At 45.9% G+C, this 26,439-nt stretch overlaps 3 protein-coding genes across 3 annotated transcripts in view; 2 read left to right on the forward strand and 1 right to left on the reverse strand.

The window, feature by feature from the left end:
- Positions 1–1,243: 1,243 nt before the first annotated feature.
- Positions 1,244–6,939, forward strand: arpp21 (cAMP-regulated phosphoprotein, 21). The gene is made up of 16 exons (XM_038965849.1): positions 1,244–1,378; positions 1,499–1,543; positions 1,691–1,774; positions 1,899–2,071; positions 2,167–2,226; positions 2,346–2,483; positions 2,624–2,720; positions 2,979–3,077; positions 3,146–3,168; positions 3,289–3,342; positions 3,478–3,680; positions 4,148–4,240; positions 5,932–6,065; positions 6,445–6,612; positions 6,719–6,806; positions 6,929–6,939. Exons 1-16 carry the CDS (start codon positions 1,244–1,246, stop codon positions 6,937–6,939), a joined length of 1,605 nt encoding a protein of 534 aa, XP_038821777.1.
- Positions 6,940–13,692: 6,753 nt separating this feature from the next.
- Positions 13,693–17,474, reverse strand: cyhr1 (cysteine/histidine-rich 1). The gene is made up of 6 exons (XM_038966626.1): positions 16,320–17,474; positions 15,511–15,605; positions 15,210–15,353; positions 14,370–14,581; positions 14,045–14,223; positions 13,693–13,970 (listed from the first exon to the last, which is right to left on the reverse strand). The coding sequence occupies exons 1-6, from the start codon at positions 16,620–16,622 to the stop codon at positions 13,758–13,760; spliced, it is 1,146 nt and encodes a 381-aa protein (XP_038822554.1). The 5' UTR covers positions 16,623–17,474; the 3' UTR covers positions 13,693–13,757.
- A 3,914-nt stretch (positions 17,475–21,388) lies between these two features.
- Positions 21,389–26,439, forward strand: part of LOC120022056 (SLIT-ROBO Rho GTPase-activating protein 2B-like) — a 34,462-nt gene continuing 29,411 nt past the window's right edge. Inside the window, exons 1-2 of the mRNA XM_038965850.1 lie at positions 21,389–21,525; positions 22,810–22,943. Coding sequence (XP_038821778.1) covers positions 22,874–22,943 — 70 coding nt within the window. The 5' untranslated portion in view covers positions 21,389–21,525; positions 22,810–22,873. The remainder of the gene's footprint in view (positions 21,526–22,809; positions 22,944–26,439) is intronic.

Below are 26,439 nucleotides of genomic sequence, written 5' to 3' on the forward strand. Positions count from 1 at the left end.
CTGAGCTTTCTCTCTGATCTCTCTCTCTTTTCATCACTGCGTCTCCCCATCTTTTTCTGTATCCGTTCTCTCTCCCATCTCTCTCTGTCCGTATCCCTAAATCTCTTTACCCCTCTTTCTGGATCTATGTAAGACACTTTCTTTGTAGCCATGGCTGTGTCCCAAATGGCACCTCTATTCCCTATGCAGTGCACTACTTTGGACCAGACACTACATAAGGAAATGGGTGCCATTTGAAACGCAGACCGCGTCTGCCCAAACTATCTATTAGACAAACTGCTTTAGACGCAACATTAGTAATCATAACTCTAATAGGGTGGTGTTCCATATATAAATCACCCCTACGACACTGGTGTTACAGGAGTAAGTGTCCCCTATGACCCTGTGGTGTTACAGGAATAAGTGTTCCCTATGACCCTGTGGTGTTACAGGAATAAGTGTCCTCTATGACCCTGTGGTGTTACAGGAATAAGTGTCCCCTATGACCCTGTGGTGTTACAGGAATAAGTGTTCCCTATGACCCTGTGGTGTTACAGGAATAAGTGTTCCCTATGACACTGTGGTGTTACAGGAATAAGTGTCCTCTATGACCCTGTGGTGTTACAGGAATAAGTGTCCCCTATGACCCTGTGGTGTTACAGGAATAAGTGTTCCCTATGACCCTGTGGTGTTACAGGAATAAGTGTCCTCTATGACCCTGTGGTGTTACAGGAATAAGTGTTCCCTATGACACTGTGGTTTTACAGGAATAAGTGTTCCCTATGACCCCGTGGTGTTACAGGAATAAGTGTCCTCTATGACCCTGTGGTTTTACAGGAATACGTGTTCCCTATGACACTGTGGTGTTACAGGAATAAGTGTTCCTGTCCAAGGGGTTGGAGCGCTGGCCGGAATGTGGTTTTTCCCACCAGTGGGATCAGGAGCTCAGCTCGGAATTCTGGGAATATTGCTGCCGGCAGATCGGATGATGTCTCTCACAGCTGCTGTTACTAAGAAAAGCCTAAGAATACACATGTTACGCATACACTCACTGCGCACACACATTACTATGTACACACACGCTCATGCATACACCCTTAGACCCAACCAGGCAGCCATGGAGTGTGTTGTACAGGGGGAAGGAGGTCAGAGAGAGAGGCAGCATATGTAAAAGACGTTCTATGGGATCTGCAAGTGACATTAAGTAGGTGTGTGTGTGTTTATATCAGTAACTGACGTGTGTGTTTTGTAGTTTTCAGAGAGGATGTCTGAAGCGATCGTCCCAGAATCCTCAGGGCTGAGGTCATGTAACGAGTTATGCCCCTCCGCTCTGCCATCCTCACCCCCCCTTGCCACAGAGGATGAGTGTCACCATGACAACAGAAAGGTGGAGCAGCAGGTAAGACTTGCGACTGAATGAGGTGTTGTTATTATAGATCAGATAGGTGACATGACTGGTGGCCCTGAGGAATGCCATGTGATGTCACTCTGTGATGATTTGTCACATTTTGTCCCACAGAAACCCGTCAGTAACCAGGGGCAACCAGCCAGGAAGAGAACCAAGGTAGACTCTGTTTCTGTCACACACCTACGTAGAGCCATATATATCACTGTTGTGTATGTACGCTGTGTCAGAGTTGATTTAGCCCCGGGTGGGCAGGGTTTGCACTTCTGAGGCTATTTCATTGGTTAATGTTGTTGCTTGTTTCAGGCCAAAGGCAGGTTGGTGAGGAGCATGGCTGTGTGTGAGGAGTCATTCCCACCATCCCCTCCTGACACCACCCAAGACAGCCAGGTAACACACACACACATAACACGCACGCACAACACACACTCTCATAACACACACACACACACAGACACAAAACACGTACGCACGCACAACACACACACACATCATGTGATGTTTGATGTTTTAGAGCTCTGTTGAAGTCACCATGCTGCCAGGTTGCCATGACAACGAGGAGGAAGAGCAGCGCAAAGAGCCAAACGTGCCCACGCTAATTATCTCAGACACCAGTCAGGAATACACAGACTCTACTGGGATCGACCTGCACCAGTTTATCATCACCACCCTGAACAGCAACCCCAGGTACAAAAAACTGTGTGTGTGTGTGTGTGTGTAACTGCTTAGCTGGCAATGATGTCATGGTAATAATATGATGTCATGGTGTTGTCATCTTTCAGGGACAGGATGATGCTGTTGAAACTGGAGCAGGACATGATCGACTTCATCACAGACAACGGGTATGTGTGTGTGGCCATAATTTGTTTTTAATGCAAATATGATTTACTGTATTTACTTCAATGTGTTGTCTAAGCAGGACTGTCATCCCCTCCCATCTTCTTCTCTCTCCCTCTCTCAGTCCCTATAAGAAATTCCCTCACATGTCTTCCTACCATCGTATGTTGGTCCACCGGGTAGCAGCCTACTTTGGCATGGAACACAATGTGGACCAGACTGGCAAATCTGTCATCATCAATAGCACCAGTAACACACGCATGTACGTAACTCTTCTCTGTGGTATATCAGTACGCTTGCAACAACAGGCTCGTGGGTTTGATTCCCGCTTTGAACATAAAAGTGTCTGCTTAAGGACATCTTATTGTTGTTGTATTATTCTATATTTCTGTATGTGTGTAGACCAGAGCAGAGGTTTATGGACTATGTCCAGGAGGAGAGAGGAGAGGAGACTCAGTGGAGAACCATACTGAAGAGAGACAACGCTGAAGAAAACCAGGTAGCGCTCTGTCTGTCTCTCTCTGTCTCTCTCTGTCTCTCTCTGTCTCTCTCTGTCTCTCTCTCTCTCTCTGTCTGTCTGTCTGTCTGTCTGTCTGTCTGTCTGTCTGTCTGTCTGTCTGTCTGTCTGTCTGTCTGTCTGTCTGTCTTCTTAGTAGCATGTAAGCACTATACCAGCTTGCATATTTGGACAGCTTTTAGAGGTTCTTGTCAGAGTTCCAGATTTTGAGATGTTGTGTTCTTATCCTGCCCCCACCAGGCGAGGCTCCACCCACTACGCGAGGAGAGGCGGAGCAAATCAATGGAAGAGAGAGAGGAGGAGTACCAGAGAGCTAGAGAAAGGATATTCAACCAGGAGGTACACACACACACACACACACACACACACTCTCTCTCATATCTTATTCTTTCTTCTGTCTTCCACAGCCTGCCTGTCCCCAGGAGACCAGGTAATATTGTTTTTATGTTAGACGTAAATAAAGTTGGGTTGAAGTTTTTTTTATGTTCCCCAATGGACGGTTGTAATAACATTGTGATGAATAACTGATTATTGTGTGTTGTTATTGCAGGTCTATAGAGGATGGTAGCCCCCATGCTGCGACCCAGAGAAGGCAGCTCTTTAGGTGAGTGTGCTCTCGACTGGTGGCTGAGTGGTACTGAATCTTGACCGTACCAGTAGCGTTTAGCTGAACACACTACCGGGCCTTTAATGACCAGTTTACTAGTCTAAATCAGTTGCTGGTTTGTGTTTCCTTCAGGGGTACCAGGGGTAACTCGGGCTCAAGCCGACAGAGCAGCACGGAGACTGACTACAGTCGCTATAGTAACTGGAGCAGCACTGACTCAGGTCGCTATAGCAACGACCCCCGACCCTGGAGCAGCACAGACTCAGACTCTGCCTATCAGAGGCCAAACCCCGCCCCGAAGGCCCGACCAGTCAATCACAGCTGGGATGCACGAGGTAGAGAAGACAATCTAATTGAATTGAACTATGATCCTGATCCTTTTCCATGTACTTTAATGTCTACCTTCTCTCCCTTTCCCACCTTCTCTCCTCCTCTCTCCCTTTCCCACCTTCTCTCCCCCTCTCTCCCTTTCCCACCTTCTCTCCTCCTCTCTCCCTTTCCCACCTTCTCTCCTCCTCTCTCCCTTTCCCACCTTCTCTCCTCCTCTCTCCCTTTCCCACCTTCTCTCCTCCTCTCTCCCTTTCCCACCTTCTCTCCTCCTCTCTCCCTTTCCCACCTTCTCTCCTCCTCTCTCCCTTTCCCACCTTCTCTCCTCCTCTCTCCCTTTCCCACCTTCTCTCCTCCTCTCTCCCTTTCCCACCTTCTCTCCTCCTCTCTCCCTTTCCTACCTTCTCTCCTCCTCTCTCCCTTTCCCACCTTCTCTCCTCCTTTCTCCCTTTACCTCCTCATCTGTCTCTCCCAGATGACCATGCCCCCACCACAGGCTCCAACTACCTCACGGTGCCCATGGAGAACGGGATTCCACCAGGAAGTATATTACTGAACCCACATACAGGTACACACAAACACATACATACAGTGGGGCAAAAAAGTATTTAGTCAGCCACCAATTGTGCAAGTTCTCCCACTTAAAAAGATGAGAGGCCTGTAATTTTCATCATAGGTACACTTCAACTATGACAGACAAAATGAGGAAAAAAAATCCAGAAAATCACATTGTAGGATTTTTTATAAATTTATTTGCAAATTATGGTGGAAAATAAGTATTTGGTCAATAACAAAAGTTTATCTCAATACTTTGTTATATACCCTTTGTTGGCAATGACAGAGGTCAAACGTTTTCTGTAAGTCTTCACAAGGTTTTCACACACTGTTGCTGGTATTTTGGGCCATTCCTCCATGCAGATCTCCTCTAGAGCAGTGATGTTTTGGGGCTGTTGCTGGGCAACACAGACTTTCAACTCCCTCCAAAGATTTTCTATGGGGTTGAGATCTGGAGACTGGCTAGGCCACTCCAGGACCTTGAAATGCTTTTTACGAAGCCACTCCTTCGTTGCCCGGGCGGTGTGTTTGGGATCATTGTCATGCTGAAAGACCCAGCCACGTTTCATCTTCAATGCCCTTGCTGATGGAAGGAGGTTTTCACTCAAAATCTCACGATACATGGCCCCATTCATTCTTTCCTTTACACGGATCAGTCGTCCTGGTCCCTTTGCAGAAAAACAGCCCCAAAGCATGATGTTTCCACCCCCATGCTTCACAGTAGATATGGTGTTCTTTGGATGCAACTCAGCATTCTTTGTCCTCCAAACACGACGAGTTGAGTTTTTACCAAAAAGTTATATTTTGGTTTCATCTGACCATATGACATTCTCCCAATCTTCTTCTGGATCATCCAAATGCTCTCTAGCAAACTTCAGACGGGCCTGGACATGTACTGGCTTAAGCAGGGGGACACGTCTGGCACTGCAGGATTTGAGTCCCTGGCGGCGTAGTGTGTTACTGATGGTAGGCTTTGTTACTTTGGTCCCAGCTCTCTGTAGGTCATTCACTAGGTCCCCCCGTGTGGTTCTGGGATTTTTGCTCACCGTTCTTGTGATCATTTTGACCCCACGGGGTGAGATCTTGCGTGGAGCCCCAGATCGAGGGAGATTATCAGTGGTCTTGTATGTCTTCCATTTCCTAATAATTGCTCCCACAGTTGATTTCTTCAAACCAAGCTGCTTACCTATTGCAGATTCAGTCTTCCCAGCCTGGTGCAGGTCTACAATTTTGTTTCTGGTGTCCTTTGACAGCTCTTTGGTCTTGGCCATCGTGGAGTTTGGAGTGTGACTGTTTGAGGTTGTGGACAGGTGTCTTTTATACTGATAACAAGTTCAAACAGGTGCCATTAATACAGGTAACGAGTGGAGGACAGAGGAGCCTCTTAAAGAAGAAGTTACAGGTTTGTGAGAGCCAGAAATCTTGCTTGTTTGTAGGTGACCAAATACTTATTTTCCACCATAATTTGCAAATAAATTCATAAAAAATCCTACAATGTGATTTTCAGGATTTTTTCCCCCTAATTTTGTCTGTCATAGTTGAAGTGTACCTATGATGAAAATTACAGGCCTCTCTCATCTTTTTAAGTGGGAGAACTTGCACAATTGGTGGCTGACTAAATACTGTTTTGCCCCACTGTACATGCACACATACATGTATATGTGAAAAGGGAATTGTGAGTTTAACCTTGACCTCTAACCCCAGGCCAGCCCTTCTTGAACCCAGACGGAACTCCTGCCATCTACAATCCCCCCGATCCCCAGCAGCCAACAAGAAGCCAGCCTCAGCAGCAGGCCCCTCTGCCGCAGCAGCCAATGGCTGGCCACACAGTCCCTCAGGTACAACACTGATTGCACAGTAACCAAATAGAATTTGTATACAAATACAATAATCTACCTATTCATTAGTTATACTAAATGTATAAACAGTCCTGGCCACGCAACCCGATTGGCAAAATTGTGTTCCAGCCGTGTCGATAATAGCAATAAACAGAGCCCGTTTTTGTAATAGAAGACTGGCAATAACAACGCTTTCTCTCTCTCTCAGGTGGTTCAATATTCGTCCGTCTCTTACCCTCCCCAGCAGTTGCAATACTCTACGGTACTAAGTTTTTTCATGCATGTATGTTTTTGTGGATATAACAGTGTATGCATGAACAATATAAATGTATTGTGTCTGTCTGCGTGTCTTTGTTAACGTGCTCTCTGTGGTCCTCAGAGCGAGGACCTGTCGTCCCAGTTTGGTCACATGACTGTGAGCTGTCAGCCATTGGGGGAAGCTCTGTCTCTATACCCTCCCTTAGCCTCTCCCACACAGAGTTATGTCTATACCGCCCCTCCCCCTCCTCACAACCCCCCCAGCTACTGCCAACCCCCTCCAACCCAGGTAGGAATAACACAACACAATCATAATAGAATGGTAGCATAGAATGGTAGAATGATAGAACAGAATAATCCCATGTGTTGACATGATGTTGAACTCTGTACTGTAGGTGCCTGTGTATTACTACTCTACTACTCAGTATCCTACCCCAGCACCCCAAAGACCTGCCACACCTACCCAGGCCATACAGCCTACAGGTACACGTGTGTGTGTGTGTGTGTGTGTCTGGCAGTAGGGAGGGGGGCCGTTACACTGTAAGAGATGTAGTCTGAGGTCTCACAGTGAACCGGTCTCTTTTCCTGCTGCTTCTACTCTACAGAGAGATCCTGATTTGCTGCTAGTCCTCCATTTGTCAGATATTACAGCAAATGATACAGCTTTGAATTAGCTTTAAACAAACAAGCAATTGATTGATGTTTTATGAATAATCTGCTGGGCGTTTATCTGTCTCTGTGTGTATTTGTAGGTTACTCTCCTGTCGTAGCCAATCAGCAGCAAAGTTACCAGGGGATGATGGGTTTGCAGCTGCCTCAGAGCCAAGCCCAAAGATTGCTGGGTTCTTATCCACCTGGCTCCTCCCACCCATGTGGTGTAACACAGGTAACTATGACAACCACAGTGTCATATACTCGTGGCCATTGTATTAGGTACACCACCCTGTTCACGGAAATGGTGAGCTCCTACAGTGAGTCACGTAGCTGTGTCTTGCTATATAAAGCAGGCAGACAGGCATCGAAGCATTCAGTTCCTGTTTGATTGAACGTTAGAATGGGCAAAACATGTGGCCCAAGTGATTTTGAGCATGGTATTATCGTCGGTGCCAGGCGCACCGGTTTCAGTATCTCAGAAACAGCTGGACTCCTGGGCGTTTCACGTTTGACAGTATCTAGGGTTTACAGAGAATGGTGCCACAAACAGAAACATCCAGTCAGCGGCAGTTCTGTGGGCGAAAACAGCTCCTTGATGAGAGTACAACAGTGGTCGGTAAAACGGCACCTCGGAACGCACTTGTCGGACCTTGTCACGGATTGGCTATTGCAACAGACGATCACACCTGGTACTACTATCAGCTAAAATCAAGAAGAGCCGGCTCAAGTGGTCACGCAATCACCAACTGGTTTCTGTTGCGTCATGCCAATTGCAGTCAGGATTTGGCGTAAGCAGCATGAGTCCATGGACCCATCCTGCCTGGTGTCAACGGTACAGGCTGGTGGCGGTGGTGTAATGGTGTGGGGAATGTAAAATGTATGCACGCATGACTGTAAGTCGCTTTGGATAAAAGCATCTGCTAAATGGCATATATTATACCAAATAAGCAACATTTCCATGCCCTGAAGAATTCCGGCTGTTCTGGAGGCAAAGGGGGTCCGACCTGGTACTAGATGGGTGTACCTAATAAACTGGCCACAGTAATTCCTCAGTGTTGAATTAAAGTTGCAGTGTTGTCAGGCTACTAATCAAATCTGTGCCTAAATTGAATCTCTCCCTCTCTTTCTCCAGCAGGGTGGTGTGGGGGTATCGTACCCCCAGACTGGTCTCATGTCGCGGGGTGAGGGGGGTTACTGCTGCATGGTATCTCCAACCTGTCCCCCTGGTCCCATACCCCCTCCCCCTCTACACACCGGCTGCCATGCCTCCAGCTGTAGCAACATCAGCAGCCAGGGGTGGGCGGGCAAATACTGACACACACACGCCCCCACCTAACCTAAACTTACATAACCCCCACACATATACACACTTGACCTCCCTTCCCCCCCACCTCTACTTGCACAACCCCACTGGACTGTGTTCAGATTGAGATGCAACCAGTGTTCAAACTGTTACACACACACACACACACACACACACACACACACAGTATACCACAGACAATGTATTGTGCCAAAGCTGTATCAGAGGTACTGTACTGATTTAAAAGCATAATTGATATACTCCAGTTGAGTTTTGTATGGATATGAAATGATTCTATATATGTATTGTAGTGTTTGAGCAGAATAAACTGATGTGGCTGATTTGACAGGTCACCTTTCTAACAACTGTGGTCTCTTTCACATTGAGTATTTGATCTGATTTTCTAATCTACACACTGCCGACATTGTTACCATTGATTGTATCACAATTATTAAATTGTTGAACGGATGTTTTTTTTTTTTTTTTTTTTTACATTTGATAGATCCAGAATGTAATTCACAGAGAGCAATCTATAACAATAGTCTTACACTTATCAAAAAATATAAAACGCAACATGTAAAAGATCCCAGATATTTTCCATATATCTCAAATTTTGTGCACACATTTATTTACATCCCTGTTAGTGAGCTTTTCTCCTTTGCCAAGATAATTCATCCATCTGACAGGTGGCATATCAAGAAGCTGATTAAACAGCATTATCATTACACAGGTGTACCTTGTGCTGGGGACAATAAAAGGCCACTGTAAAATGTGCAGTTGTCACACAACACAATGCCACAGATGTCTCAAGTTGAGGGAGCGTGCAATTGACATGACTGCAGAAATGTAATGCTAATTTCTCTACCATAAGCCACCAACAACGCCATTTTAGAGAATTTGGCAGTACGTTCAACCGGCATCACAACTGCAGACCACATTTATGGCATTGTGTTGGTGAGCGGTTTGCCAATGCCAACATTGTGTACAGAATGCCCCATGGTGGTGGTGGGGTTATGGTATGGGTAGGCATAAGCTACGGACAACGAACACAATTGCATTTTATCGATGCCAATTTGAGATCCTAAGGCCCATTTTTGTGCCATTAATCCGCAGCCATCACCTCATTTTTTTAGCATGATAATGCATAGCCCCATGTCGCAAGGATTTCTACACAATTCCTGGAAGCTGAAAATGTCCCAGTTCTTCCATAGCCTGCATACTCACCAGACATGTCACCCATTGAGCATGTTTGGGATGCTCAGGATCGACTTGCACGACAGCGTCTTCCAGTTCCCGCCAATATCAAGCAACTTCACACAGCTGTTGAAGAGTGGGACAACATTCCATAGGCCACAATCAACAGCCTGATCAACTCTATGAGAAAGAGATGTGTCACGCTGCATGAGGCAAATGGTGGTCATACCAGATACTGACTGGTTTTCTGATATACGCCCCTACCTCTGTGACCAACAGATGCATGTCTGTATTTCCAGTCGTGAAATACCTAGATTAGGGCCTAATGAATTTATTTCAATTGAGGGATTTCCCTATGAACTAACTCAGTGAAATTGATGCATGTTGCATTTATATATATATTTCAGTATATTTACACCTTTTCTTGTGGTCCTGTCTCCAAAGTCTTGTCTTCACTCTGAAGGGTCAATCGAGGAGTTAGTGGTTGGGGGACAGTAGGCTCTGTACATCTGTAGTAGATGAGGACACCCACTACCATAACAACCACTGCTGTCCCTTTTGCAGAAAGGAAAAGGGTGATGTGAGGTTTTAAAAAAGACAAAACCACTCTATTAAGACATTTCGTGTGGCAATTTTTTTGTTCACCCTTTCTGCTCAGTATCTAGCTGTCTTTCTCTCCCTCACTCACTCTCATGGTCTCCATCACTAACTAACTCACTCTCTCACACACACACAAACCTTTACTGATGCAACATGGTCAATGATGAGACAAACACAAGTTGATAAAACACACACACTTTTTGCCTGGCTTCTGTCAGTGTGGGGGAGACACCTCACAACTCCACTCCCCCCCCGTCTTTCAAAATGCAAAGGGATGTGAGCTGTCTGCTTGGCAATTTAGCTTTATGGCACCCTACAGGTGGCCAGTCGGCATTGGTGAGTATAGCCCAGGAAGTGACCCAGGAACACAAACACTGCCATCTATTTCCATAAAAGGACAAAATACACACCACAGTATTGAAGTAAGCAAAGCAAAACTTAGTATACGTGACCGACCAAATGGGTTATCATCCTCATTGTGACTAGTTTCAGCAGTTAACAATTTGGATAACTCTCACACACGCGCAAGCACACACACACACTCACTCACAGGAGAGGAATGTATTTTTCAGTTTCCATGATGTTTAATAAAAAGGCAGCCATAGTGAGATGAGTCAGTGAGTCTATTGGTATAGAGACAAAAAGCATTAAAACACAGAATACAAGACCTAGATAGGCCTGGAGGTGAGACAGATCTATAGAAATACTCAACCTAGATAGATCTGTCTCTACTCCTGATCTATCACAGTAGATTCTACTTTTAGTAACGTCAATCGTCATCATAGCGTCATTCAAGTAAGTCTAACGCTCTAAACACGTCGCCATAGTAATGCACCACACCCACCCCCTATACACACACTCACTCACACACACACCGCCCCAGAGGGTTCTCCCCCTTTAGAACCGGAGTCATGGTCTAGTCCTCTAGAACAAGGTTGAGCTGGTGGACCTTTCAGGTTATATTTTCCCTCTCTCTGAGATGAACCACCCTCCCATCGCCAATAACTTTATCTGAGACTTGAAGACTTGAGGTACCTCCCCAAGCTAATGCCTACACTTCAGCTCAGAGGACCAACACAGTCTCGTGGCACGCAGATAAACTGGGTTCAAACCCAGTCTGTCACACTAGCTGGGCCTCCCCTCTCAGAGCAAGCTGGGGTTCTCCAATTCTAGCAGGTCTCTAGTACAGACCAACCAGAGCAGAGGAAGGAGTTCACGTGTGTAAGTGTGTTTATAGGGATGTGTTCACTTGGGCCCAAAATTAATCTGTCTCAACACACACACACACACACACACACACACACACACACACACACACACACACACACACACACACACACACACACACACACACACACACACACACACACACACACACACACAAACTAACTAAAAGGGAAAAGTTCACAGGTATTTAAATATTCAGGGTTAAAAGGAAATATGAATTGGTATAAGTTAGCTTATAACGTTAATATATAAATCACAACTAATGTTGAAAGGACTAACTAAAAAGGAGCATGCAGAACACCTCTCCTGTGTGTCAAAGGGCAAAACACAGCCATCTTGGCTCTGGTCTTGGCTGCTCTCAGATACAAAATTAACACCTGTCCTAAACACACAGACTAGGAGCAGGTCAGGGAGCAAGTGAGTGTGTGTGTGCATACAGGTGGCTCATAGACACACATACACCCTTTACCTCTCCATTGGACAGACTAACTGAGTGGTCAACAGAATTCAAAATTCACATTCACATCTTTGGAACACGCACACACTCGCGCACACACTCGCGCGGACCATCCTGCTTTGGTTGGTACAATGCATTCGGAAAGTATTCAGACCCATTGATTTTTTAAAACATTTTGTTACGTCCTTATTCTAAAATGGATTAAATGGAAAAAATGTCCTCATCAATCTACACACAATACCCCAAAATAACAAAAGTGAAAACAGGTTTTTTTTAAATGTTTGCACATTTTTTTTTTTAAATACCTTATTACATAAATATTCAGACCCTTTGCTATGAGACTCAAAACTGAGCTCAGGTACATCCTGTTTCCATTGATCATCCTTGAGATGTTTCTACAACTTGATTAGAGTCCACCTGTGGTAAATTCATTTGATTGGACATGATTTGGAAAGGCACACACCTGTCTATATAAGTTCCCACAGTTGACAGTGCATTTCAGAGCAAAAACCAAGCCATGAGGTGGAAGGAATTGTCCGTAGAGCTCCGAGACAGTATTGTGTCAAGGCACAGAGCTGGGGAAGGGTACCAAAACATTTCTGCAGCATTGAAGGTCCCCAAGAATACAGTGGCCTCCATTCTTAAATGGAAGAAGTTTGGAACCACCAAGACTGTTCCTAGAGCTGGCCGCCCAGCCAAACTGAGCATTCGGGGGAGAAGGGCCTTGTTCAGGGAGGTGACCAAGAACCCGATGTTCACTCTGACAGAGCTCCAGAGTTCCTCTGTGGATATGGGAGAACCTTCCAGAAGGACAGCCATCTCTGTAGCCCTCCACCAATCAGGCCTTTATGGTAGAATGGCCAGACAGAAGCCACTCCTCAGGAAAAGGCACCTAACAGCCCATTTGCCTAAAGTACTCAGACCATGAGAAACAAGATTCTCTTGTCCGATGAATCCAAAATTGAACTCTTTGGCCTGAATGCCAAGAGTCACGTCTGGAGGAAACCTGGCACCATCTGTGGCAGGGATTGGGAGATTAGTCAGGATCGAGGGAAAGATAAACGGAGCAAAGTACAGAGAGATCCTTGATGAAAACCTGCTCCAGAGCTTGAGATGATCTGCAGAGAATGGGGAGAAACTCCCCAAATACAGGTGTGCCAAGCTTGTAGCGTCATACCCAAGAAGATTTAAGGGTGTAATCGCTGCCAAAGGTGCTTCAACAAAGTACTGAGTAAAGGGTCTGAATATTTATGTAAATGTGCTATTAAAGTTTTTATTTATAATAAAATGTATAAACATGTTTTTGCTTTGTCATTATGGGGTATTGTGTGTAGAATAATTATTTTAGAATAAGGCTGTAACATAACAAAATGTGGAAAGGGGTCTGAATACTTTCCGAATACACTGCATGTGCTACCTTAGGCTCAGGTGTCACCACCGAGTCCATAGCAACAACACCCTCTCTCCCCTAGCAACATCCCCGTCTCCATAGGAACAACCATGTCAGTCTCAACAGACAAATTTCCCTGGCAACACCACCTCGTCTTCATAGCAACAATGAAAGCACCCCAAGTTAGGGTTCTATAACTCTCAGAAATATGTCAGCCAGTGGTGTGTGTGTGTGTGTGTGTGTGTGTGTGTGTGTGTGTGTGTGTGTGTGTGTAAAGAGGTATCAGTGGTTCAGTGGTGTATCACTTTAATCTCAAACTTCAGGGGGTGAACAAGCTCTCTCTCTCTCCCCCCCTTCCTCTACCCCTCTCTCGGTCTTCTCTCCCCCCTTCCTCTACCCCTCTCTCGGTCTTCTCTCCCCCCTTCCTCTACCCCTCTCTCGGTCTTCTCTCCCCCCTTCCTCTACCCCTCTCTCGGTCTTCTCTCCCCCCTTCCTCTACCCCTCTCTCGGTCTTCTCTCCCCCCTTCCTCTACCCCTCTCTCGGTCTTCTCTCCCCCCTTCCTCTATCCCTCTCTCGGTCCTCTCTCCCCCCTTCCTCTATCCCCCCGTCTATTTCTGGATCTGGAAGATAAAGAGTCGAAGGTTGATGTTTTTGGCAGCCAGTAGTTTGTTACACTCCACAGAGTCGGTGATGGGCAGGGGGACGTAGTCTGTCTCGTTGGTGTCGTTGCTGAACGCGTGGTGGTGGATCACAGGCTTGATCCTCACGTCATCGTACGGACCTTTCAACAGCAGGAAGGAACACTCTATAGCGGAGTTCACCTACAGAAAGGAGGAGGGTTAGTGAGAGAGTGTGTGTATGTCAGTGTGTGCGCATAAGTTCAGTGAGTGTGTACCTTGCTCTTGAGGATGAGCTGGAAGGAGAGGGTGCGTTTGCAGGAGAGGTTAGGGTTGCGTTCAGAGTCGTTGACCCTGGCCTTCAGAACCCAGGTTTGGTTCAACACGGTGAAACGAGGAGTCTCATAGTACAGACGGGTTATAAAGTCATCTGTGCGGTACGGCCTGAACTGGACCTCTGCGCAGGGGAGAGGGAGGGGAGGAATGAATTAGAGAGATCCATGTTTTCTATGTGTGTGACTGGTCCTTCAAGACAGATAGGAACAATTGTCCTGGTAGTCAGGTACTGTGTGTAAGACAGTGCGTACTGTGTACCTAGCCTACCTGTGAAGCCAATCTTCTCGTAACAGAGCAGGGAGAATATAGAGTTGTAAAGAGTTAGTTCTCTGCGGTGGCTCTGGTCCATCTCCCCCAGGATGCCCATCAGCTCTGTGCCAGTCTTGGTGGGGTGGCAGCACTCCTCCTCGTGGGCCGGCAGCTCGTGGAACGGCCCCTTCCACGGGCAGCCAATCCGCTTGTACTTACACTGTGTCACCCTGGCAACATATCAGGAGGTGGGAGTTTAGGGCCAATCATAAGGAGGAATAAGACCATAAGCAAATTCGTTTTTGTCTCTCTATCATCCAGTCCCAAAACGCTTCCTACCCTTCCCCCTTGGTCCAACCCCCTAGTTTCTGCAGATCTGTAAGGTGGAAGGAATATGGTACAATCTCCACCACTGCACTGCTTATACCCATCACCCTATAGATCTACAAACATGGAGGGGTTAGGGCAGAGGGGTAAGAAGTGATTTGGGACCGACTGTATAATTTCTGCTGGTTCTGTCAGTAACACCTGCACCAGGGTCGTCTGATCGTCATAACAACAATAGAACAGGCACGCACACACACCCTGTAATCAGTTTGGTCAGTAAGTAGATCAGCTGTTTTCTTTTCAGAAGAGCAGCAAGTCATATTTTCCCATTCACCCCCCCCCCCCCCTCCCTCCCTCCCTCCCTCCCCAAGGCCTAAGCAAACCACGTTTCTGTGTGTGTGTTTGTGGGAGGAGGAGAGGGGGGGGTAAGGGGTAGGGTTTAGGTAAAATAAGATTTGGAATGGAAATACATTGTAGGTCCCCACGAGGATAGAAAAACAAAGTGTGTGTGTGTACCAATGAGGTGTGTACCTGTCTTGGCACTCCTCTCTCTGGTGCCTCTCTAGGCTAGAGCGAGGGAACTGTTTGAGACAGAAGGGGCAGTCTGTGGGCAGCTCACTCACAGCCTTCTCTACAGCCAGGTTCCTACAACACAGGGACTTACTGATCTCACACCTAAAGGGAGGGGGGGGGGGGGTAATCAATCAGCCAGTCAATTCAATTATATTTGTATAGAGACACGGTTACTAATCTCACACTTAAAACAGAGTCACGTAAATCAGTCAATCACTCACTCAATGCAACTGTATTTATAAACTGTGTGTGTACAGACCTGCAGTTAGGACACGTGGCCTGTTCTTCTTTCAGACGAGAGTCAGCCAGCAGGTGGATAAAACAGCCAGCACACATCAGGTGACCGTTGGTGCACTATAGAACAGAGGGTTAATGTAGGTGTGTCCATACTGTGGATAGTCGTCTTTATAAATCAGTGTTCATACGCTATACAGAAATGCATAGTATAGAGAAACACACAGGTGTGTGTATGTTTGTGAATGGCCATCTTTTCAAACCAGTCTTTGGGAGTGGGGAGAGCAGGTGTTATTTGAGGGCATACTACTCAGTACCAAACCACAGTAATGACACAGGTGTAAACTGGGTGTGAGGCAGGCAGTTCATTCAGTGTTACATGCTGATGTGTTGGGGTTTGCCTATTCCTAACTCCTAAGGGGCAGCCTGGGATGCACACATCTGTATCTGTTCATGTCTTGTTGTTGGCTAATCTGAATAGAATCGGCAGCCATTTCAGACACCTAGCTATCTACATCCAGATGATTTATAGATCAGATAATCTCTCTGCACTGCGCTGAGCTCTGGCTAACCCTCCTGAACAAGTTAGCTACAGAGTTAACGTAGCTGCTAGGCTGCGGCCCTGGGCCCTACAACTCTTCGCCTATCGTTACAGTCCATGACAGGTGGTGCTCAATAGGCCTACAAACTGTCTTCAACCCCCACTTCTTGCCTGACAGCCTAGTTAGCTAGCTAACATACATGTTAGTTAGGCTTACTTCATACGAAGTCAGCTAGCATTGACAAGAGGGCCAAAGTCAGTAGGCGTGTAGGCGTGTTTGTGACAGTATTTACCTGATAAACGGAGGCTTTGGGCAGGTCTAGACATACAGTGCAGCACAGGACTGAATACAGCCTCTCTTCCAGCTTTCCCGACTCTCCCTCCGGCAGTCTCATCCGCTTCTTGGGCGGCGGCTCGTCCGGATCCGACTCGGGACCGAGTCCCTCTCCTCTCCGGATGCTCACCTCCTCCTGCATAGACGGCCCCCCGACGACTGCCTCCAGGGCTGCCCCCACCGCCACAACCCCCAGGCCGCCTGAGGAGGAGCCTGGAGCGGCCGCGATGCCCACCTCCCCCCGCTCTTCCACCGAGGACATGGTGGGTGGTGGTGATTGTCAGGCGTTAGCTAGCTACCCGTCACCAAAATGTTACCTAGCTGGCAGGTTTAACGTCACAGGCTAGGCAGGGGGAAACCAGGCCACCCAGCTAAGGGTCAGTTTGCTAGCGAGCGATCAGAGCTGGAATGCAAGTTGGCTAGCTAGATAGCTTGCCTGTTCGTAGGCAATGTTACGCAATAACGCGCTTGGAATTTAGATACACGAACCCTCGCGTAACGTTCTGGAATATCCAAAATTGTTATTTGATGATCGTTTTGTAGATTTGTAGATGGATATTTAGCGATGTTGGCAGATAAGCGAAATTCAGCTAGCTACTAGGCTATAAGTATCAAGCTCACAAAACACTCCAGTTCTCTCCGCTGTCTAGCTATAACAAAACACCCCGTCAGATGTTTTTGTGTTGTCCATTCTCTTTCGTTTGTCGTGCCAGCGCGTGAGCGGACGTTCAGCAACTGCCCGATTCGGCAGATCGGTTAATGTCTTTCCCCCTGTGCCAGCTCACTATCCACCGGCCCCCGGGAAGTGTCAGTTTTGGAAAAAGCAGAGATATGTTCAGACAGTTCGCTGGGACTACTCTCTAACTACACAGCCATCTTTGTTTTTCTCCTGTCCGGACGGTCGCCTCCTCTTCTCCCGACTTCACTACACCCTAGCTCGGCGCTAAATATTTCTGATCCTTACTGGTGTTACTCAGCCAAGGTCACAAAAAAACTAAGCCCGAGTTTCGGAGAAACTGTCAATATTTTGCCAGTAGCTGTTATGGCCTTTCTTGCCAGTCCCTTGGCTGCGTCGCGGATTGGCTATCAGTGGAATGTTTTGTTGTATCAGATGACTTGGGGGGGTTGAAAGAGTGTGGATGCGCATGCGTAGTGGCTGTCTGCAGGGTCAGCGTGGTAGGACCAATGACTGAATATACTGGTAGGATGGATTTAACTAAAATGGAGCACGTCACCTTACCAGCATGGAGTCACCTTCCTGGACACAGCCAGAAATGACCAGACAAATCATGCTACCAGAAAACCCCTGGTTGACCCTGCCCCTGCACAATATACACTGTACAAATCATGAAGAACACCTTGTAATATTGAGTTGTACTTGTACCCCTCCTTTTGCCCTCAGAACAGCCTCAATTTGTTGGGGCATGGACTCTACAAGGTGTCGAAAGCGTTCCATGGGGATGCTGGCCTATGTTGACTTCAATGCGTCACACGGTTGTGCCAAGTTGGCTGGATGTCCTTTGGGTGGTGGACCATTCTTGATACATATGGGAAACTGTTGAGCGTGAAAGACCCAGGTGTGTTGCAGTTCTTGACACGTTCAAACCAGTGTGCCTGACACCTACTACCATACCCCGTTGAAAGGCACTTAAATATTCTGTCTTGTCCATTCACCCTCTGAATGGCACACATACACAATCCATGTCTCAATTGTCTCAAGGCTTAAAAATCCTTATTTAACATGTCTCCCCCCCTTCATCTACACTGATTTAACAAGTGACCTCAATAAGGGATCATAGCTTTCACCTGGATTCACCTGGTCAGTCTATGTCATGGAAAGAGCAGGTGTTCTTAATGTTTTGTACACACAGTGTAGGCTAGCCTACAAACAGTACCGACAATAGGCCTATCCTTCATTTGTCAAATGATGTAGGCTAATAGACTGATACATTCGGCGATAGGCCATCCCCAGAGGACCCAGGTGTTGCGATCTTGTTAAGGATCATTACACTGTTATTACACTGATTGGTCACTCAAAATAAAAGACTCTCAAAGGAAAATTTTGCCATAAATGTTTGTCTTGTATCTGAAACTCCCATATTAGCTAGTGAGCCAGAGAAGAAAGTGAGCAGGTGGGGTTAGAGTTTGAGTAAGCCTTGTCTGTCTGTTGTGTAATTCTGTGAGTGTCCATGGTAGTTATTACGAACATTCTTTTTAGGTTTGTGTGTGTGAGAATTGAGTTATGCAAGCAGACGATGTGTGTGTGAAATCTATGGCTTCCTTTAGTTTCAATCATGGGACTCTTTTGTTGCTGTTTTTTTTTACTGTATTTGACTGTATTCATTTTTTTACTGTATTTGACTGTATTCATTTTTTTACTGTATTTGACTGTATTCATTTGTTTACTGTACTTAACTGTATACATTTTTATTTACTGTACTTGACTGTATACATTTTCTTTATTGTATTTGACTGCTTTATGTTGTTTTACTGTATTTGACTATATTCATTCACAAGAGTGAAACCTTCAGTCCCTTCCCCCATCTCCCAGTTGTGCCAATCTGGTTGCTGTGAGGTGTTTATGGGGGGTGACAGCTGTCAATCAAAACGGCTGAGCAACCCAGGATATCCTCAGGGCAGGAAGGGGGAGCTAGTCTGAATAGTGTGTGGAGGGGGGGGGGGGGGGGGGGGGGGGGGGTGAGGTTTTTAGACGTGTGTGTGTGCAGGGGCAGGATGTCATGGTGTCAGCTGTCTGATCAGGCAGCGTAGGGTCGTAGCATGTCATTGGCCAAAGGGACATGCCTTAAATGAGCTAAATGACATGGTCAGAGACCAATATCAGCTATGCGCGCGTGCGAGCACACACACACACACACACACACACACACACACACACACACACACACACACACACACACACACACACACACACACACACACACACACACAGGTTACTCAGTTGTCACTACCTTACCACCAATCGTCAAACAAGATTAATATGTAGCATATGTACACAAAACAGTTCCCTTTCCCCTTTACACCCAGGAGGAGGCAGGAAGTGAACCTGTGCCACAAAAGTCACACTGCCATTGGTGACACCCATCATCATCACCTCCCTCTCACACTGAACCACTCCAAATTAACTTAAAGACATGCTTTGGAACTTTGGCGACTAGTAAGTATTTTTGAAAGCTCCTGCTTTGAGCTGGATGTGTCAATGTGTAGTTCATACATGCATAATCTATGATCAGAATGACTGTTTTACCTCAATTAGCCACAATATCCCTAGTTTGAAAGCGACTGTTTTTCTGGAAGCTGTGCTGCGCCATTTTCTCTACATTTTCCCCCAACTTGAGCCAGCACACTAGCAATTCGAGTTCAGCCAATGAGCTTCAGCCCCTCGCCATATGAGTGACAGCTAGCAAGAGGCACATCATGCACACAAAGAGAGAGAGAGAGCAATGACATGTGTAGTAGTAAGGAATTTTCAGGGACCACTTTTGGCTCGTGAGCGTTGCTTTCAGAACTACTGGCTAAAAAGAATACAAAAGTACCAGAGAATCTCTTTATCTTACCCTGGCTATAGTCAAATCCCCAAGACTACATATCACAAACCAGAGGAGGCTGGTGGGAGAAGCTATAGGAGGAAGAACTCATTGTAATGGCTGGAATTTAATAAATTGAATGGTATCAAACATAAGGAAACCACGTTTGACTCTGTTCCATTCATTCTCTTCCAGTCATTATAATGAGCCCCTCCTCCAATAACTCCTCCCACCAGCCTCCTCTGCCAAAAACTGTCTCGGGGATTCGGTTGTGGTTTTATTGAGGGTTTATCATCGACATCACATAACTACATTCTCCACATTGCAATAGTGATTTGTAGTTTCCTCAGATACCAATATAGCTAGCGTTTCCCTCCGTATACACCCGGTGGTGCCAATACGCCAAAAAAGGCTATTGTTCTGGAATTGAATCAAAAGCATATCACATCTATACAGTGTTCGTCTATGTCGTGACCTGTTTTTTGATACTGCTGCCACTGTTCTTTGCACTAATGAACCTTATAATTGAAAATGTCATATTTATTTTCTCTGTAAGTATAACGTTTTTGGGGGGTATAGCAACCTATGTATATTTTTTTCTCTGAATATAAATGTCTGCTGTTTTTATTATGCTGAAACCAAATTGCCCTGCAATGGGCCAATAGAGAATCTGAATCAGCCAATTAACCATTGTTGGCTACATATGTTGAAAATGACTCTGTATCAAATATGTGTTATAACTAGCGTTCTCTCTCCTCACCACATCCGCTGTGACTGAGCAGAGATGAAGGATGCAGAGGAGACAGTGAGCAACACTGTGTGTATCTGTGTGTATATATGAATGTGAGTGTATGTGTGTGTGCGCTTCGTGCATGCATGTGTGTTGAGAGACAAGGGGCTGTTCGATGGTGATTGTATTAAGCTAAACAATACAAGGTCGTCAGAAAAACATTTAATGGCTGAGAAAGAGAAAGGGAGATGGAGGGAGAGTTCGAGAGAATGGGAGGGAGAGATGGAGGGCGATATAGACAGGGAGGGAGGGTGTGAGGGAAAGGGAGATGGAGAGAGGGAGAGAGAGAGGCTGAGAGGGGAAGACAGTATCTGGTATTTCTAGTAGGCCTCGAGGAGGAAAGAGGAGAGGATGGGGGTGTGGCTTAGGTTATGAAATTCACTGAGAGAGAGAGAGAGAGTTCTGTGTGTGTGTGTGTGTGTGTGTGTGTGTGTGTGTGTGTGTGTGAAAGGGGGGGCTGTGTGTGTGTGAGAGAGGGAGAGATAGGGAGACAGGGAGGAGGGCTAAGTATGTATGTGACAGAGAGGATGAAAATGAGATGGGGACAGAGAAGAGGGCTGTGTGTGTAAAAGAGAGGGAGAAAAAGAGGGAAATATAAGAGAGCTGTGTTTGATAGAGGGAGGAGAAAAAAGAGATTGAGGGAGGGCTGTTTTGAGGATGTGCTTGAAAACGGAGGAGGGAGGAGGAAAAGGAGAGAACTGAGCTGAGAAAAATCTGTCTGATCCGCACACTGGTCTCTGCGATAGAGGAGAGAGGGAGGAGGAGAAGAGAGGCGGAAGAGAAGAGAGGATAGGAAGAAGAAGCGAGAGAACACAGGACTGCACAGTGAGGTATGGCTGTCATGGGTTGCTTTATTCATAGCTATGACAGAGGCGTGTGTATGAGTTTGTGTGTATGTATGAACAATTCATAAATTAGGCTGTTTCTGTGCATGTGTGTGTGTGTGTGTGTGTGTGTGTGTGTGTGTGTGTGTGTGTGTGTGTGTGTGTGTGTGTGTGTGTGTGTGTGTGTGTGTGTGTGTGTGTGTGTGTGTGTGTGTGTATGACTGCATTGACCCTGCGTTTGCTGATGTATGATGGATGGAATACGGTTAGATTATTAATGATGTAATGTTAGTGCAGAATTTTCAGTGTGTCCGTGTGTCTGTGTGTGTGTGTGTTTGTCTATATATCTTAATGGTGTGTATGTGGATGTGTATATAAATCGTGCCGATGAATGTGTTTAGGTGTGTGTGTGTGTGTGTGTGTGTGTGTGTGTTCATTCGTTTCATATATTGTGTGTGCACATGCACAGTTGGGCAATTTGACATGATCAAATGTTTCTGCGCATGAGCTCAGCTAGCCAACATCGCCATGACAAGGCTTCATAATGTGTGTGTGTGTCACACTACTTAATAGCGTGATCAGGGATTTCTATTGGAGCAGACGTATCTGAGACTCTTCATATCATATACAGTATCTATAGCCTATCCACTGATGTTCCAGCTAGCTATCAGTGGATTAGCATGTGCTAGCCAGTTAGTTTTAATAGAAAGCAACATGGAAGAGGTTCTAAAAGGCAAGGTGAAGCTGTCTGTTAGCAGCACAGGATGTGGCAGGGTGTGTGTGTGTGTGCGTGTGTTTGTGTGTGTGTGAACCCTAACCCTACAGCACTTCATAACCTTCATTATTCAGATTACTCATCGTCTCCCGATGCGGATGCGCAGGACTATGGTAGATGAAGGAACCAATCTACCTTTTCAGACTGCCAGAGTATTTATCTGGTCAATATGGCAGTGTGTTATGTCTGCTGTTTGTAACAGTGTGTTGTAGGTGAAAATGTGATTGTATTTTAAATTGTATTTGAATGTTTAAGGACTCTTGGAAGATTAGTCCAAATGAGGACTAAAGGAGATCCTAATCAAATCAAATCAAATCTCCTTATCTCTCTCTCGCTTCCTCTTTCTCTGTCTTTCTCTCTATCTTTTTCTTTCTTTCTCTCTTTTCATCTCTCTCTCTCTCTTTCTTTCTCTCTCTCTCTCTCTCTCTCTCCATTTCTCTCTCTCTCTCTCTCTCTCTCTCTCTCTCTCTCTCTCTCTCTCTCTCTCTCTCTCTCTCTCATGTTCATCTGCTTAGACAGATTCACATTGGAGACCTGGAGGATCTATTGACAGGGTTAGAGGTCAGGGACTAGGCAGACATGATGACATCACATGGAAAGCTGAGGATGCAGAGAGGGAGTCTATATGAGTATGACTCCCAGATCAAAGGTGAGAACACATACTTTTCTGTGTGTGTGTTCATACATACAGTATACTGCATGTACTGTCTAACTTGTGTTGTCGTGTGTATGTTCATGTGAGTTCATACATGTGTGTATGTGTGTACACGTGTGTTCGTGTGTGTGTTCATGCATGTACTGTGTGAACTTCTTTTGTGATCAAATGTTTTATTATTTAGTAATAATAACTGTCAGCAAACATGAATACATACATACACAATTAGGTTCCAACTCCCCTCCCCCATCCCCATCCCTCCCGAGGACTTTTGGGATCAAATGAAATCAACACACATTGACCAGAAAAATAAAAAATAAAAACTCAAAGCAGCACATTCAAAGTATCTTCTTTAGCTCCACGAACGCATCACAGACACTGACTGTACAAAATATTAGGAACCCCTTCCTAATATTGCGTTACACCCCCTTTTTCCCTCAGAACAGCCTCAATTTGTTGGGGCATGGACTCTACAAGGTGTCAAAAGCATTCCACAGTGATGCTGGCCCATGTTGACTCCAATGCTTCCCACAGTTGTGTCGAGTTGGCTGGTAGTGGATCTCTACTCCGAAAATAGCTTGTTCCATCTCATCCCTCAGATGCTCAATTGGATTGAGATCTGGTGACTGGGCAGGCCACTGCAGTAAGCTGAATTCACTGTCATGTTCGTGGAACCTTTCCTGGACAATCCTAGCCTTGTGGCATTGGGCATTATCCTGCAGAATTTTTTTTATCTGCAGATGGATACATTGCTGCGATGAAGGGATGCACCTGATTGGCAATGATGTTCAGCTATCCTGTGGCATTCAAACATTGCTCCACTTTTATCAAGGGGCCCAATGTGTGGCATAAAAACACACCCCACACCATCACACCACCGTCACCAGCCTGCAATGTTGACACATGGCATGATGGATGCATGTACTCATGTGGTTTTCTCCATACCGTGGTCCTCCCATCAGTGTGAAACAGCAGGAACCGGGGTTCATCAGACCAGGCAATGTTTTCCCAATTCTCCATTGTCCAGTGTTTTCATTCCTTAGCCCACTGCAACTGCAGTTTCTTGTTTTTTGCTGAAATAAGTGGAACTCTGTAAGGTCGTTGGCTGCCATACCCAATTCATGTCAAGATACAACAAGTTGTGCCTTCTTTTATGGGTCTTTGAGCAACAATGTTGTAATGGACTGTCAGTTGACTAAATGTAGCCTGTCTGTTGCTCTGCACAATTCGTGTCTGCCTCCTTTGTCCTTTTTCATCAATTACCTATTTTTGACCACTGGCCTGCCGTTGGCTGGATGTCCTTTAGGTAGTGGACCATTCTTGATACACATGGGAAACTGTTGAGTGTGAAAGACCCAAGAGAGTTGCAGTTCTTGACACATTCAAACCAGTGTGCCTGACACCTACTACCATACCCCGTTGAAAGGCACTTAAATCTTTTGTCTTGCACATTCACCCTAAATGGAACACACACACAATGCATGTCTCAATTGACACAAGGCTTAAAAATCCTTCTTTAACCTGTCTCCTCTCCTTTGTCTTCCTAATGTTTTGTACACCAAAAAAGTGAGTATACATTGATGGATAAAGAGTGAGTTTTGAGGCTTCCATCGTACTACAATCATTTTCTTGGCAGCCGTTAGGCCAGCAAGAAATCAAATCAAAGTTTATTCGTCATGTACACAGATTAGCAGATGTTATCACAGGTTCAGCGAACAGTGCCGAAATACCTAGCAATAAAAAAATAATTACACACATAATCCAGCAAAATACATATAAAGTGGGTGAAACAATATGTAAACATTATTAAAGTGACCAGTGTTCAATGACTATGTACATAGTACATAGGGCATCAGTCTCTTACAGTGGGGCAAAAAAGTATTTAGTCAGCCACCAATTGTGCAAGTTCTCCCACTTAAAAAGATGAGAGAGGCCTGTAATTTTCATCATAGGTACACTTCAACTATGACAGACAAAATTAGAAAAAAAAATCCAGAAAATAACATTGTAGGATTTTTAATGAATTTATTTGCAAATTATGGTGGAAAATAACTATTTGGTCAATAACAAAAGTTTATCTCAATACTTTGTTATATACCCTTTGTTGGCAATGACAGAGGTCAAACGTTTTCTGTAAGTCTTCACAAGGTTTTCACACACTGTTGCTGGTATTTGGCCCATTCCTCCATGCAGATCTCCTCTAGAGCAGTGATGTTTTGGGGCTGTTGCTGGGCAACATGGACTTTCAACTCCCTCCAAAGATTTTCTATAGGGTTGAGATCTGGAGACTGGCTAGGCCACTCCAGGACCTTGAAATGCTTCTTACGAAGCCACTCCTTCGTTGCCCGGGCGGTGTGTTTGGGATCATTGTCACACTGAAAGACCCAGCCACATTTCATCTTCAATGCCCTTGCTGATGGAAGGAGGTTTTCACTCAAAATCTCACGATACATGGCCCCATTCATTCTTTCCTTTACACGGATCAGTCGTCCTGGTCCCTTTGCAGAAAAACAGCCCCAAAGCATGATGTTTCCACCCCCATGCTTCACAGTAGATATGGTGTTCTTTGGACGCAACTCAGCATTCTTTGTCCTCCAAACACGACGAGTTGAGTTTTTACCAAAAAGTTATATTTTGGTTTCATCTGACCATATGACATTCTCCCAATCTTCTTCTGGATCATCCAAATGCTCTCTAGCAAACTTCAGACGGGCCTGGACATGTACTGGCTTAAGCAGGGGGACACGTCTGGCACTGCAGGATTTGAGTCCCTGGCGGCGTAGTGTGTTACTGATGGTAGGCTTTGTTACTTTGGTCCCAGCTCTCTGCAGGTCATTCACTAGGTCCCCCCGTGTGGTTCTGGGATTTTTGCTCACCGTTCTTGTGATCATTTTGACCCCACGGGGTGAGATCTTGCGTGGAGCCCCAGATCGAGGGAGATTATCAGTGGTCTTGTATGTCTGCCAGCTAGAACAGTGACTAAGGTTCAGGGCAGGGTACTGGGTGGAGGTCAGCTAGAACAGTGACTAAGGTTCAGGGCAGGGTACCGGGTGGAGGTCAGCTAGAACAGTGAATAAGGTTCAGGGCAGGGTACTGGGTGGAGGTCAGCTAGAACAGTGACTAAGGTTCAGGGCAGGGTACTGGGTGGAGGTCAGCTAGAACAGTGACTAAGGTTCAGGGCAGGGTACCGGGTGGAGGTCAGCTAGAACAGTGAATAAGGTTCAGGGCAGGGTACTGGGTGGAGGTCAGCTAGAACAGTGACTAAGGTTCAGGGCAGGGTAGCGGGTGGAGGCCAGCTAGAACAGTGTCTGAGGTTCAGGGCAGGGTACTGAGTGGAGGTCAACTAGAACAGTGACTAAGGTTCAGGGCAAGGTACTGGGTGGAGGTCAGCTAGAACAGTGTCTGAGGTTCAGGACATGGTACTGGGTGGAGGCCAGCTAGAACAGTGTCTGGGGTTTATGGCAGGGTACTGAGTGGAAGCCAGCTCGAA

This window comes from Salvelinus namaycush, chromosome 27 (genome assembly GCF_016432855.1).
Source record: "Salvelinus namaycush isolate Seneca chromosome 27, SaNama_1.0, whole genome shotgun sequence".
In the NCBI taxonomy this organism is placed as follows: Eukaryota; Metazoa; Chordata; class Actinopteri; order Salmoniformes; family Salmonidae; genus Salvelinus; species Salvelinus namaycush.